This window comes from Crinia signifera, chromosome 5 (assembly GCF_055691185.1).
Source record: "Crinia signifera chromosome 5, ASM5569118v1, whole genome shotgun sequence".
In the NCBI taxonomy this organism is placed as follows: Eukaryota; Metazoa; Chordata; class Amphibia; order Anura; family Myobatrachidae; genus Crinia; species Crinia signifera.
The window spans coordinates 98,659,355-98,675,209 of record NC_139221.1 but is presented as its reverse complement, the minus strand read 5'-3'; the positions used below and the strand labels follow the sequence as shown (position 1 = coordinate 98,675,209).

The 15,855-nt window shown below is 39.5% G+C and overlaps 1 protein-coding gene across 4 annotated transcripts in view; it reads left to right on the top strand.

Annotated features, from left to right (window-relative positions):
- FBXO15 (F-box protein 15) overlaps positions 1-12,758 on the top strand; it is a 111,874-nt gene extending 99,116 nt beyond the window's left edge. For 2 of the 4 annotated variants that reach the window (XM_083187728.1, XM_083187729.1), the window contains exons 10-12: positions 6,464-6,588; positions 6,804-7,073; positions 11,922-12,756. In XM_083187728.1, coding sequence (XP_083043854.1) covers positions 6,464-6,588; positions 6,804-7,073; positions 11,922-11,936 — 410 coding nt within the window. In that variant the 3' untranslated portion in view covers positions 11,937-12,756. Of the gene's footprint in view, positions 1-6,463; positions 6,589-6,803; positions 7,074-11,921 lie in introns of all 4 variants that reach the window. The other 2 variants (XM_083187731.1, XM_083187727.1) reach the window with 2 other exon arrangements.
- Positions 12,759-15,855: the final 3,097 nt, after the last annotated feature.

Sequence of the window (15,855 nt, the reverse complement as noted above, 5' to 3'; positions counted from 1 at the left end):
GCAGCAACAGGAGCTGGGTATACAGGAGACAGGTATAAGACTGGAGTCTTGGAAGCAGTCTCAGGGATAACTCAGGAAACAAACAGTTGTTCAAGAAGAATACTTACAGTATCTTCTGGGTCCGGGATGCTTTCCTTTTCGTATTCTTCTCTATTCTGAAAAAAAAAAACAAGATGAGAGGAAGGAGCGTTTAGGGAGGGGGGATGCTAAGGAAATCCATGAAAGAAAGACTTGTCCCAGAGTTTCAGGGTTATTTCCTCACTTACATAGAAATGTAGTGAGGTTAAGCATATCTGGGTATCTTTAATTGATGGATGTAAAACTTCCGTTGACATCAAGATATCTATCAGATTGCGTACCCATACTCATGGTTAAATGTGTGGAGTCACGATCATAAAGGTATCTTTTTCATATAAGGTATCTTTATTTGACGGTTATAAAACCATACATAAAATATGCTTAAAATGTGTATATAAAAAACCTTTCTGCCACTGGAGGGGAGTCTGGTCTTGGAGCAGGCAGGACACAAGTACAGGGCTACAGACCGGTATCCCAGTTGCTGTGGGGGGCAATGAACTACGAAACTCCTTTAGCAGAGAGTATCTTCAAAGTTGTTCAAGGCACTGGAGGATTCTGGGAGCCTTGCTTATATCCCTCAAGATTGCTGGTGATTGGTTACTGGCCTCAGAAGCAATTAGGTCAGAACCAGGAAGTGTAACAACCTAGATTCACTTGGATCAAGTAACCTGTGCTGGAGTTTGAAGATTGGTTGCGATATGCAGCGGATGGTCTCCAATATGGAGGCACCCAGTATGCAGACAAGAAAAAAACAGAAATTAGTCTGTGATGCAGTCTGTCAGGAATGTGATGCAGCAGCACATTGGAACTGAGAAAACATACGCTGGAAATGTTAGGTTCATGACAATCACATTGTAATTGATTAAGACAATTGTAAATTATTCTTATTCCTCCGAATCAGCTTTTGATTCAGAATCTCTAAAAAGTCTACCACTTCATTGCCTTATTAGGCGTGACCAGCAGGATCCAAGTTAACCAAGGGCCTACAAGGGTACTAAACCCAAGATGAGGGAGATGCGAGATGACAAAGTTGAAGAACAGTATAGCTTTATTTTTTTAATACATCCTCCCACACTTTGGGCCTTATTCTAGTTCACTCTTTCTGACAAAATCCTTCTTAGATGGACAAAACCATGTGCACTGCAGGTGGGGCAGATGTAACTTGTGCAGAGAGAATTAGATATGGGTGGAGTTTTACTTCAAAGTGAGATCTATATTGCAGTGTAAAAATAAAGCAGACAGTATTTACCCTGCACAGAAACAAAATAACTCACCCAAATCTAATTCTCTCTGCACATTCTACATCTGCCCCCCTGCAGTGCACATGGTTTTGTCCATCTAAGAAGGATTTTGTCAGAGTCAACTAGAATAAGGCCCTTTGTCACCAAGAGGACTCTCCATACTTTTTAAAGGATTAATTTTTGTCCAAATAAATAGACAGTGGGCCATTTACATTCTAAAATAGGAAGACTATTTAGACTTGGAAAATAGTTTGCTAATGCAAATGAGATTTTCTATACAGTTTGGTTTTATACTATATATGGTAATTATAGTACTTTTTACCCTTCCTTTTCCTAATTTTAGTATTTAAACCAATTTGGGAATGATCAACAAATAACTGGCAGATACCAAAAATTATAATAATAATTTGACCCAGGCTAAACAGCAGGCATAAATAGCTTTACAAATACTGAAGTCACCAATTAAGTTATAGGTCCTGCATACAAGGGTGAAGCTGTTAGGCTCCAAGATCTTAGGGATTATGATGAGGAACTTTGTAATCAGTTGTAACTGTCACATATACTGTAGAAACATGCAACCTTATATATCATATACATTTTTTTAATTGATTGCATTGTTAATGAATGCGCATTTAATAACTGATTGGAACCTAGTCATTACCAAATTAATAAAACTCTAATAAAGTGCCTAGATTGTCCTACAATTTTGTTACATTAGTCTCTTGTGTGTCCAATTTCTCAATTTCTTGATGGCTGTCTACAGGCTTTTGATGGTCAGATATCTACATATTGCAGGACAATTTATCACAAAGTTAAATTTTTTAGGTTTTATGTCTGAGCATGCATAATTGGCTACTATTGATGTGGATTCCCCTATAGCAGTGGTAGCCAACCCTAGCCTATGAGAGCTACCAACAGTTCACATTTTCCAAACAACCTAGCTGCTGCACAGCTGCACTCATTAATAACGGACACATTTTAAAAGATACACAGATGGAGCTAATTAGCTCACTTGTGATTCTGTGAGGAGACCTGCAAAACATGCACTGTTGGTAGCTCTCGAGGACTAGGGTTGGCTACCCCAGCCCTATAGTATATCATCATCCCTCATGATGTTGGAATAGAGGCAACCAGGAGAGACCTTTGTCAATTTGTGATGTAGTCAAGATGATGCAGACTTAGTTTTGGTTAGATTTGTTTTTGGTGTGTACTCAAGTTAAATATGTTTAAAGATGAGTACTTTAAACAGCTGTTTGGTACAGCACCTTGAATCCTTATGGAGACGGAGCACTATATAAATAAACTTATTATAATTATTATTACAGCAATGGGATCAAAACTCAAGGATTCCCAACATGCACATGTTTATACACTGCTGTGAATAGGCCAATATATTTCCTAAATTTAGTAAAAGTATCTTTTTATTGATGATAGTTTTCTAATCTATCTAGACATTCGCCCTCATTCTGGTTGACTAGGTAAGCTGCCAAGCTCACAGCTTACCGAGTCCCAGAGGGCACTCCCCGCCAAATTGCTGCCCCCCGGCGGCCATATCCCCTTGCAACCATGCGAGGGGATGTATCACAAAGAAACATCCCCTTGCAGGTCCCGCTGGTGGAGAAATCATTCGATGGTTGTGACTATCGAATGATTTCTTCAGGCCATGCAAATTTAAGTCAGTGGAGGCTGACTTATATTTGTGTGGGCCTGGCTGAAGATGTGACGTCAGCTGCCCGCCCCCGCCATTAGCATGGGAACACCCAGCGTTTGCAAGGGAATGCCCATGAAGTGCTGGGCATTCCATGCCCTCTTGCCTCCTGTGCCCACGTTCATCCACCTGCGCGTCCATCCCGCCCCCACTGTGCAAGTGCCACGCCGACAGTGCAGGTGAGGGCACTTGCACAGAAGGCCTGCACATACATGTAACTAATTATGCGCATGCCCAGGCCCTAGCCATCGGTCCCCTGTGCGAATGCTCGGGGGACCCAGGGAATCAGAATGAGGGACATTGTGCGGAGTCTGAAGGTTTACCTTCTCCTGTAAGGTTTACAATGTAGAAAATGTTGGCTTTCTTGTTTGATAGCATGCAACAACTTATTAAGAGCAGGCTACAATATTGCAACTTGGAAACGCTTTAAGAAATAACTCTGAAACACATCTTGCCAACATACAGTTGGTGGCGATGGAGATGCAATTCCATCAAAGGTACTAATATCACAAATTTGTTCAGTCTTGCCTTGCTAAGGCACAAATAAAACACAAATTGTGACTTTGTAGTAAATTACAAAATCATATTTGTCTTTACCTCTAATGTACAAAATTCATACCACCAATATCAAGAAAACAGGTGACAAATCATCTTATCTTACTATACTGATTTGCCAGTATAGTAAGATATGAGTCCAATTTTGAAAAAAAAATTAATATAATTAAAACTTAATTTTATTTACGTAGTCTTTTTCACCAGGTCCTGGTACAGATGTCAAACCATAGTGCATCAGTACATGCATCTTTTGCCACTGGTCATACCAATAAGCCACTTGCTTAAACATTTTTGGAGAAAAAGTGGCAGCAATACATTGTGTGCTAATATAATTTCAGCCTCTGCTACAAAAAGAACAAGAACTAGCTTTTATATATTATTATGAAGCTAGATGGATCTTTGATCTACTGTACATCCTGTATACCCAGTGGCATAACAATGGCATTGTAGCCCAAGCGGTGGCTTGGGGGAGCCAGTTCTGTGGGGGCGCATGGTCTCCGTAGATTCCAATGGGTGTGGTGGCCTGCAATCTGCTGGAAATGTCCCTCTAAAAATGAAATGACTGCTGTCTTGGAGGAGACAGATGCTAGAGGTCCTACTGGGTAGTTTTTATCATTACCCAGAAGTTACAGATTTTGGTTAGTGATATATATTATGCCCCTGTAATATATATTTTGCCCCTGGCAATAATTGTGTAAACCACTGGCAATGGGCATGTAACACCCTAGTAAATGAGCAATGAGCAATCAAAAAACCACTGGCAACATTGTACAATAGTATTTTGGGTACTTGTTTCCTATCTGGGCGCCCACTAAGTTAATTGCGCACCATGCTATTCTCCGTAGAGAAATCGGATCGCATCGCATCGTACACATACACGATATTGAACGATGCGATGCGATGCGATCCGATTTGATTTCCCATAGGAAACAATGTTAAATGGCTCAATTTAGCCAAATTATCATAGGAACAATAGTAAATGGGCCAAAAACACCCCTGAACATTGAAATGTCCCCCCAAAAGTAGTTGACGCCACCCCGCCATCAACGTGAACCCGAAGCGTGGCGAGCGGCGGCGGTACGCGTCCTCCGACCTTTTCATACCCCCACTATCCACGTCGGCGTGGAGTTGAGAATAGAATAGTGTGGCGAGCGCAGCGAGCCACCGAGCCCGAAGCGTGGCGAGCGCAGCGAGCCCCGCGAGGGGACGCGGATACCTTCACAGGTAAACGCGTCCCTTCGCGGGCTTCCCAGGTGTCCGCGTCGCCCGCGAGGGGACGCGTATAACTGTGAAGGTATCCGCGTCCCCTCGCGGGGCTCGCTGCGCTCGCCACGCTTCGGGCTCGGTGGCTCGCTGCGCTCGCCACACTATTCTATTCTCACTCCACGCCGACGTGGATAGTAGGGCATGAAAAGGTCGGAGGACGCGTACCGCTGCCCCTCGCGGGCTCGCTGCGCTCGCCACGCTTCGGGTTCACGTTGATGGCGGGGTGGCGTAAACTACTTTTGGGGGGACATTTCAATGTTCAGGGGTGTTTTTGGGCCATTTACTATTGTTCCTATGAGAATTTGGCTAAATTGAGCCATTTCACATTGTTTCCTATGGAAAATCGAATCGCATCGCATCGCATCGCATCGTTCAATATCGTGTATGTGTACGATGCGATGCGATCCGATTTCATTACGGTGCCGTACGTAGAAAACCTGGGCGCCCAGATAGGAAACAAGTACCGTATTTTGTTACATCAGTATCTTTATGCGAAGAATGTTTTTTTTTTAGATTTGTATTCATACCGGTAATAGGTGGTATTATAACTATTTTATTTGTTTATCTGGCTGATTGTTTTCTTTTGTGGGTTTTGTATTCTTTATAAATGTTCTATATATGATATTGCTGCTCATGCTCTTGTGCTGCATGATAAAATATAAATAAAAAAGACCCACTGGTGTCTTTTTGCCTCCCAAATTTAGAAAAATCACTAAGGTAACCTCTTATACAGTAGTGCTGTTGATATGGCAATGGTCAATATATTTGTTTTCTAAAGTTTCATTTTGCATTCCTGCCCGCATTCTAAATTGTGTTACAACAGTTGCTGTCTTGTCTAACTGTTATGAAGTGGTATAACTGGTTGTTTTACCTTCTAATCAAAAGATGGAGTTCCGGCCTCTCTTTCCCATGATACATAATGCAAATAAGATGCTATTTAATGAAAAAAGAGTTGCACGGCATGGCACGACTGGAAGGGCTGTTTAATAGGCTAACTGTACTTGGACACATCTATAAGGTGGTGTGACCTAGAAACTGGTCCCAAGGAGCTGAAGTGTAGCCTTTACTGTTGAATTCTGGTGATATGTCATTTTAGAAACCCTCCACACACACACACATATATATACCTCTTTCTCGATTTATATGTTGTTTATATGTTATTTGGATATGCTACATTGAGGCTGCACCCTGGAGTTTGACTCTGTAGCAGTGTTCTTGAAGTCTTTAAGTTAAAGGTGTCTCTTTAGTCTTGATTGTTGCACTTCTGCAGATAAGATGTGAAAATGAAGTGATGAAGGAGAAGCAAGTGGAGTCTGGTAGCTAAGTAGTATATGTGATGTTAGACAGTGTGATCAGCAAGACCTCACATTTATGTCCGCCGTCAGAGCTGCAGGAACTCCACTGCCAACTCTACAGCATACATTCAGGTCTCTACAGCACAATCTGTGTAAAAGGCATGCCGGTGGTGAGTCACAGATGGGACCACCAGGCCCTAGGTGGCCGCTTACATTGCCCTAATGGTGTTTCAGCACTGACTCCAGTGGGTAGATAATTCTTTGTTTTTTCTTATTAAAAGCAACAAAATAATAATTTACATTTGTTATGTTTTTAACAGAGTATATAAAAAATGGTTATCTACGGATGGCAGCCATAAGTATTAAGAACAACAAAGAACATGCTCCTCTTGTGGGTAAAGTGGACTTTCTGTGGGACACTCTAGCATTTAGTGGCAGTATACAGGTAAGTCTCATTTCTAACAACACTGTTCAAATCAATTCTTATAAAACTATATATTTTTTTCTTTTGTCTAAATTATACTACAGTATTTTATTTAGAAGGTAATAATACAAAATCATTAAAGATACTTTATTGCTTTTTCACATTTAATTCAGTTTATGTAGACCATTGTTACTGTTGCGTATGTTTGAATGATAGATAATTGTTTCATTTTACAGAACTGCTTTATGATGGATGTTACCCTTTTGGATGAAACAGAAACACCATACTGGTGTTTCAGTTCTCCAGTTCAGCTGTGTCCAAACAAATGCTCCGAAACCCTCTATGACTTCATGGGGCAGAGCTTTCATCTCGACTACAAAGACTCTGTGGGAAAGGTTTTTGCTGAACTTATTTGGATGAAAGAATCAGAGGAGTATTATTTAATAAACTTGATATTGTATTTAAATACAGATAAAGTGAACGGCTATTTTGGAACAAACTACACCGTAAGTAAGAATGTTTTTATATCTGTTTGGAATGTCAGTTATTCTTTTGCGTTAGTCTAATGTTTCAGTTCACTTTTACATTAAAAAAACAATCAGTGTAATAATCCATTATGTGTTTATGTAAACATTAAAATAACCAGACATAACAAAATATTGACTCAAGTAAGAGTTGGTTGAACATTGAGGTTTAAAATGTATATTGTGCAGAAAAAAAGGAACATTTGAAGAAATAAACTTTTTTATTTCTTCGTTTTTAATCTTTAAGATAATACAGAACCTTAATTTTAAGCATTTAGGATTTATCAATAGGTTATTAAAACAAGAGATATCTATTTTCCAAATCCATTAATTAGGGAGAGGTACACATTGTGGCAAGGTTTAACTTCTGGTATAGTGAGACCAAAACTAATAGTGTTAGTGGCCAGTTACCATGAATTATTGGTTTTGGGTATTTAAAAATTTGGACAACTATGTATTGACTTAAAGCAACTTTCATATAAGCATATTTCCTTCTGAATGTAGTCATCATATATTTAATTACCATTTTCAAGAAATGTCCCAAACATATATAGTGCTAGATCATAAAATAACTAATGGCACAATCATAACATTTATCTACAGTTGTCAGTCATAAACAATTATAGATTCAAAATTACAGTAATGCAACATATAAAGAATTCTGCTCGAAAGCGGGATGGTTACATGTTCGTCAAAACTGACCTTACGCTTTATTGCTTTGATATGAATGAAAATTTAGTTTTCCATCTTACCTTATCTTAGCTTTTGAAAATTCTGGAGGTTAAATTAAAATACTAGTATTTGATAATGACCCAACATGATTACAGATATTATTAATTAAATAAGCAATGGGCACATTACTAAACATCCTTTTATAGCATGCTGGTAGATACACAATAAATTATGATATTTTGTGTTTCACAAATTTACACTAATAGCTGTACGAATATAAAGACTGTACAAAAAACACATTGGCGTATATATTCAATGGTATGCCTTTTTTGTAGACAGGTACACACAAACACTAATAAATCAGGTGCTAATTATTCCACACGGTGAGAAATTACGTTTACCAAATGTAAGATCCAATCTCCTGAATGTCTCTGGAGTATTGCTGCTCACTCAATACTAAAACTAATTAGCAAAAAGAAAATACATTGACATAACAGTATGATCACATATATACAGTACCACTTTTGCTATTGTTGGTGTAAATCTAAAAGAAAATGAAGACTATATAAAGTGAAACCTTTGTATGCTCTAAATAGTCCAAAATTGCATATACAGGTTGAGTATCCCTTATCCAAAATGCTCGGGACCAGGAGAATTTTGGATAAAGGATTATTCCGTATTTCGGAATATTTTAATATTTCAATGATGTATTTTGAAGTATCTTGCATTTATGCTGTATAAACACATAATGTACACACAAATATATTTTATTCCCACATAAAATACACACAAATATATTTTATTTGTTCAAAAAACAAGGTTTCAAAACGTGAAACAAAATGTGTGTACTATCTCAGCACTGAATTTGAATGCCAAGCAATCATTGACTTGCACATATATAGTGCCAGTTACATATCATGTCCCAAGTGATGCTGTTACAAATGTCCCCAGTGAGTTTTTAGCAAAAAAAAAAATTTTTTTCACTTTCTGGAATGTCTGGTTTTCGGAATAATTCGGATAATGGATATTCGGATACGGGATACTCGACCTGTACTATAAAGTCCAAAATGATGCAAGCTATTTGATAGCAAACCTTGTTGCAGTTCATTCTAGTCGGAAGATTAATGGAATAATACCTGGAAAATGAGAAAAAGGGAGCACTAATAGTACCCCATATCATTCAAACAAATTATAATGATGCATATAACTTTTAATATCTATATTAAAGATCTGGAATATGGTATTGCTTCAGGCCCCACTGTGACTAAATAAAATTCCTCTACTATGGTAAATAGAATTGAAAATGACCAACTACTGTAATACTGTTTTTAAATATAATTTTTTTATTAAAAATAAAAATGAAGTCCAGCTATTCAGGGCTAAACTTTTCCATGTTTTTCATATGGAATGGATAGAGACATCCCTCCAGAAAGAAGAACGTACAGAGAGCTTCTTTCAATTATGGGAGGGTTTTATTGATTCCTTATCAAATAATCTTAAAATACAAATCGACAGATGTTTTAGATCAACACAGTGGTACGAAACTCGAAATCTCTTGGGAGATGCTCCTCTGGACCTACCAACAGGCCAATAGCCACCCTGAAATCAGGGGGCCTCCAGTCTGTGTCCACACACATAGCTATTGCCTGTGTAAGAAAGAACTAAATAAGGGAAAAAAAAAAAAAAAATTGTAACGCACAATACTATAACCTGATTTTACATCATATCCTTTTCTTTGTTGTAACAAACGCAAACATGTTTACTGAATGTATTACTTTAATGCTCAATCCTGAATAAAAATATTTTGAAAAAAAAATAAATAAAAATGAATACAATTTGCTCACAAGTGAGCTCATGATAAAAGCCCTATCTGAATGTCCAAGGTGCCCGCTCATGTAGGTATGGACCAATATGGGAACATTTCTGACAAAGTCCTCGCTTTGGTTGACTTCCCTCAATGGTATATATTCAATGCCGTGGGCGAGCGGTGACTGCGAGCAGGACTTTTTGCTCGCAGTCACCGCTCACCCTGTCAGTATTTAACTGACCCCCCTCATACGCAAATTCCCCCTCTCTTCATTTTTTGAGCGAGGGAGAATTGGCGTATGTGCCTCCAAAAGCTGCGAGAATCGAGGCTAATTACAGCGAGTTTGCTGCACTAGCCGCGGCTCTCCCAGTTTAGGGGAATCCTCGCCGTTCTGTGACAGCGAGGATTCCCCCGGAACATTGCATAGTGCGAGCGGCCGGCGCGGGGATTAACCTTGAGGATCACTGTTTTTCTGTGATCCTCGCAGTTTAACCCCCTCGCCGGCCGCTCGCACCGGCATTGAATACATGCCAATGTTGCTTTTGCTGCCTCTATCTGTTCCTTGGTGTTTCCATACTGGTCTATAGGTTTATGATAAAGTAGGAAATAATATATACGTTAGTCTTTTGGACTGTGTTAACCAAAACAGCAGGCAAATCAATGACTATAGCAGTGGTTCGCAAACTTTTTGGAATCACAGCACCCCGGAGTATCAGAATTTTTCACAGCACCTCTAGGATTAAAGATTCTTATTGAGAAATGTAGAAAAAAAATTACTAGATCAAGTCAGTTGTGATTAAATGTCATCCTTAGGTTTAATTACATGGGGAAGGACTGGGTTCACCTCTGTCAGTCCACATAATGTATGATTGGAAGACTCAAGCACTGGTTTTGCCTATTATATTGACCATAAATAGTTTTCACTGGTCCTAGATCTCCAACATGAGGCACCCCTGCAAGTGTTCTGAGGCACCCCAGGGTGCCATGGTTTGGGAACCACTGGACTATAGCATCAGGAACAGTTGCAACAATAATAGTGCACTCTGCAGAAATTCATGATCTGAAGATGTGTAACACAATCCATAGAAAAATCTGTATTATGTTTGGTGGTGGTACATTAAGTAGTCTACATGATTTTTAAACCTCATCCCCGGTCTGCATTAAATATTTTTTTTGTTTAAATGGACATTAAGAATTAGTAGTGACTCCAGACTGAGTGATGCTGTGTCTAATTAGTGGAGATTACTTTATTTACCACTGCTAAATAGAGTTTGCACAGAACTGTAGTTATAATTATAATATTGTATTGAAAGACTTAAAAATATATAAAAGTTTACAGATGTCACAATATAAAACATTGTAAAAATAGAACAACAACAAAAAATATTGCATCATATGATAATTAATGTGAACATATATTGGCCAAAAGTGCAGGGCTGCTGAGTGCACCATCAGGCCCAGATACTGTCAGGCTGTGTCCAAAACAGGAGGCCTTTCCATCCCCGTCCCGCCCAAATATTTTTTAAGTGTTATGAATGATGTTGCAGGTGAGTCCTCTTCAGCAGATCTTGTATGGGGGAGATGGGGCAATCTCCACCCATAACACATACAGGGAGAGAGCAGAGACTGCCTCTGCTTTGCCTGGGCTGAGCTGGGAGAGAGAGACTGCTGCCGATAGCAACAGCATTCTCCTTCTCTCTTCTTGCCTGATGTGTTACTGACCAGGGTCCCTGCCTTGCCCCTCCATTCAACACAGACCTGAGTAAGTAGTATACATAGTATACATACACCACCAGTATTTTGTGTCACAATCAAAACCTCAGTGTTAGGAGCACAGATATAAGATACACAGGGTTGGTATTGATATCCCTGCGCACAGCATCCCAGCATTCAAAAATCCAATGGATTTTGCTAAGAATTTAAACCCCAACTCTTACACAAAACCACCCCTCCTGCAGCCTAACCCTAATCATTCCCTCCTACAGCCTTCCTCCTATGTCCACAACCTAACCCCAGTACCTACCGTTGGATGCCAGTGTTAGCATTTTGACTGTCAGGATTCTAGCATATCAACTACATCCACAAGATCATTCATTAATAACAGCATTTGATGTACTATATAATTTTCCTCTGTTGCTTTACATGGTGTATAATACAGTATTTATATAATTATCAATATCTTAGATTTTAGTCTTCTAGATATAGATTTTATTTTCATTGAAAATACTAATATACAATATAAATATAAATATATATATATATATATATATATATATTTACATTTCTTTTTTATATACTTTTGGATAATTGTGCTGCATTGTTCAGAATTAATTACTTTTTTTATGTTTTAGGATTCTGCTGATTAAACAATGGATACATTTGAATATTTCAAGAGTTCTCTTCTATAAGTATGCTTTAAGATGAAGACTACACGTTTTACAGACACTGTTGCTGTGTATCTATATTGTATGAGAACTATAGATGTATGTTTCCATCGAGTCTGCGTAATGTTTTAAGTATCAAGTTTTTAAAAGGCAATACCAGATTGATTTTGACTTTCAAAAGATTGCTACTTTAAAAAGACTCATTTGAAACTCATTAATGCTTGCAGTTTGCAGGCTATTATATTTACCCTTCCAAGTTTTGTTTTCCAATATCCATATATAAAAATAGGCAAAATGATAGACCGTTATCTTGTTTGTCACATAAAAACCTATCTCATATACCCCTATATGTTCTGTGATGCTAAGACGATGCTATTTGAAAACTCCTGTTGAGCAATACATATACTTTGATTAAAGTGGATTTCAAATTGAGTTGGTTCCTTCTGAAGTTGACTAAAGGTGTCTTCTATTGGACAGAGTAAACCCTCAATATCAAACCTTTTGATTTTGTTTTGAATTCTATAGGCAGTAAGTGTGTTTATTATTCTGCATTAAAAATTATTTCCCTCTGAAACAGAAAAGAGATGGGGTGGTTAAAGATTTATTCACAATCTTTAAACAACCTTTTTTTGTTTTATTTACTGCTGCTGTTATTTAAAATACAAGTTTTCAATTTTTTTTTTTTTTTTTTTTTTATTTCTATTTATGGGTACATTTTACTGTACTAACTTAATGCTATTTATTGTAGGTGACTTATTTTTGGTTTCAAGTACAGTAGTTACCTGTATGTTAAATTATCAAAATAATAAAAGATACACAAGCAAAGCAGTTATTTTTATATATGTGCTATTATTTGTCATAAACTTTAAGCAGCTCTAAACAGAGAAGCATAAAATTCAATGCCAGATATGAACCATTTTGGGCCTTCTAGTCTGCCCTAAACTCATGTACATTCACACTTTTACACTAGGGTTCATTTTTGTTGGGAGCCAGTTGACCTTCCAGTATATTTTTGGATGGTGGGAGGAAAACGGAATACCTAGAGGAAACTCACGCAAGCACAGGGAGAATATACAAACTCTGCACAGTTAGGGCCATGGTGGGAATAGAACCCTAACTTCATTACTGTGCTGCAGTCCTGCTAACCATTAAAACGTCTGTGTACCTTCTAGTATGAAAAAATCAAAGTTTCTCTAATATTGCATTGGGAGGAAGTGTGTGTGTGACTAAGAGAACCAGCCAGATCAGAAACATTATAGAGGCTGATGGCTATGTATGAGCTGTATGTATGAGCTACTGTATATGTATGTATGTATGTATGTACTGGATGTATGAACTGTTTAAGGCAAACCATTTATGAAAACATTCTAGTTTTGTAGCTGAGATTAGGATTCGTTCCAACATCAGAGAGGGATGGGCTTAATGTCACCCCCAGTGCAATTAAGCTAGGGTTGCTATTCATCTAGCATATCTGAGAATAGTAATGAAATCAGAGAATCTGCTTGGTTTGCAGGAGCTGTTAATCCTGGATTGGCAGCAAACGGAAGCCAGAATAAACACTACTGATGCTTTAGACCAGTGGTGGGGAACCTCAGGCCCGGGGGCCGTATGCGGCCCCCGTAGCCGGTCTGAGTGGCCCTCCTACCCAGCCGGCAGCTTTGCTGGGAGTCAAGTACAGTGGACTTCTTGAGAGAGGTCGGTAGTTCTTGTGAGATTCCTCTTAATTAACAGCAACCAGAGACTGTCGGTCCTATTCAGCGGCAGCCGCCAGAGCACGGGATGGCTGCAGCAGGACAATTTGTAAGAGAAATTTTTACATATGGCCCTCTAAGGATTTTTTCACCATACAATTGGCCCTTGGCACAAAAAAGGTTCCCCACCCCTGCTTTAGACAATGTCAGTGTATCCAAACTCTGCTTTGCCTGCCTCCTCTGCAAGTTATAGTACTTGGGACAGGGTGACTGCAGCAAAGCCTACCTCCCATCGGCAGGACTGGGCCAACCCCTTGGCATCTTCCAAAAAGGGACATAATCTGATGCTGCATCCTAGGATCACTAGTGCACATAGGAGGTGTGCACATAGGAGGTGTGATGGCTCCTGCTGCATTAACATAGTGCTATCACTGCTGATTTCATGTATGCAGCAGCAACAGCCTCTCCTTGCATATCTGAATTGGGCCACATGAGCAGATAATTGGCTCAAAACAGTTATTAAAATATGATTTATCTGCACAGAGAGGATGTTAAATTTATGCAGATAGGCCATTTCAAATTATCTACGGTACTTGTGTATTAGCAGGGTGCCCGGCTACGCTACGCCGACAACATACCTTAGGCTACATTGTCAGCGTAGCCTAGCCGGGCGCCCTGCTAAAATGTGTGTAGTGCTTTATACTTACTTAACGTCCATCACGATCCCCGCAGCGATGTCCCCGGTGCCAGCGTTCCCCTCCTCCGGCACTCGCCTCCTCCATGACACCCTGATGGCAGCGTTACCCTCCTCCGGCAGTCACTCCCCGGCACCAGCAATGTAGGTAGTTCAGCATACTGCCGCTGGGGGGAGCATCACATAGTTTCCCTGCCGGGTTGACTGCCGGAGGAGTGACTGCCGGGTTGACTGCCGGAGGAGCAGAACAGTGCTGCCGGGTTGTCATGGAGGAGGCGAGTGCTGGAGGAGGGGAATGCTGGCACCGGGGACATCACTGTGGGGATCGTGATGGACGTTTGCCTGCCCGGAGGAGGGTAAGTATAAAGCACTACACACACACACTATCAACACACATTTCACCCATTAACACAATCATATCCCCACTATCCACGTCATACCCCCAGAATCCACGTGGGCGTGAAGTTCATTTTCTAAAGTATGGCGAGCGCAGCGAGTCACCGAGCCCTAGGTCTATTCTGTTTCTAAAGTAATTCCCTGCAAATACCTTTCAAAATTGGATTTATTGGAGCTTTAATTCATTCCCTTGTACTCATTGATTGAGGGCACATTGTGCAATTTCATTGATTAAACATTTGTCAAGACATATTCAGTGCATTTGGAACCACTGGATACTCTATTACAGTCTTAGATAATAATGGATTGCCACTTTCTGGAGGTCCTATTTAATTTAAATTTGTATCTTTAAGTTGATATGCTCTATAAAAAATGACAAGAGACCAGCTCCAATTGGTTAAAAAACAATTCAGAAAATTTTTATTTGACCTTCACCCCTAGGTTGCTGTCTGTTCTTTGCTCTGGAGAAGGAAATGGGGCTCAGTTCCTGTGTGTATTACAAATGTGTAAATCACATCACTGTAAAATTAAATCAATATACATTACTACTTATCCATGAATTGTTCAGTCAGTAACGCTTTTTTCCTCAATAAAATCCACCTTAGAAGTGCTTACAGTTCTGTATTAAAGGTGGATAAATGGAGGAGCGTGTTTAATCTGCACAATGGTCATTACAATAACTGGTAATGCCATTTAATCTTGACAGTGTTCAAGCAGTATTCCAAGATTTAAACATGATGAGGAAAGCTTTAAATAAATTTGTTCAGGAAAACTATGAAACTAAGAAACGATGCGCATATTTTGAGAAATGTGAATTCAAAGTTACACAGGTGACATTTTTAACAGCCTAAGGAGGTATTCAATCCCCCCCCACTATTTCTGATGGGGAAAATAGGGTTGGTGCCTATTCAATGCTGTCTTTCCCGACATTGAACAGGCATTTCGGCAGAACAGACCCGACTTTAAAAGCTGTCTGGCCGTTCTCGACTTTGGCCCGAGAACGGCAATGGATTGTTGAGCTCACGCCCATTTCTTGACGGTCCACGGCCAGTTCTCATGGACTCGCACCATTTTTGGCGCTTGGCAGGCTGGACATTGAATCCCACCTGCCGAATCTCAG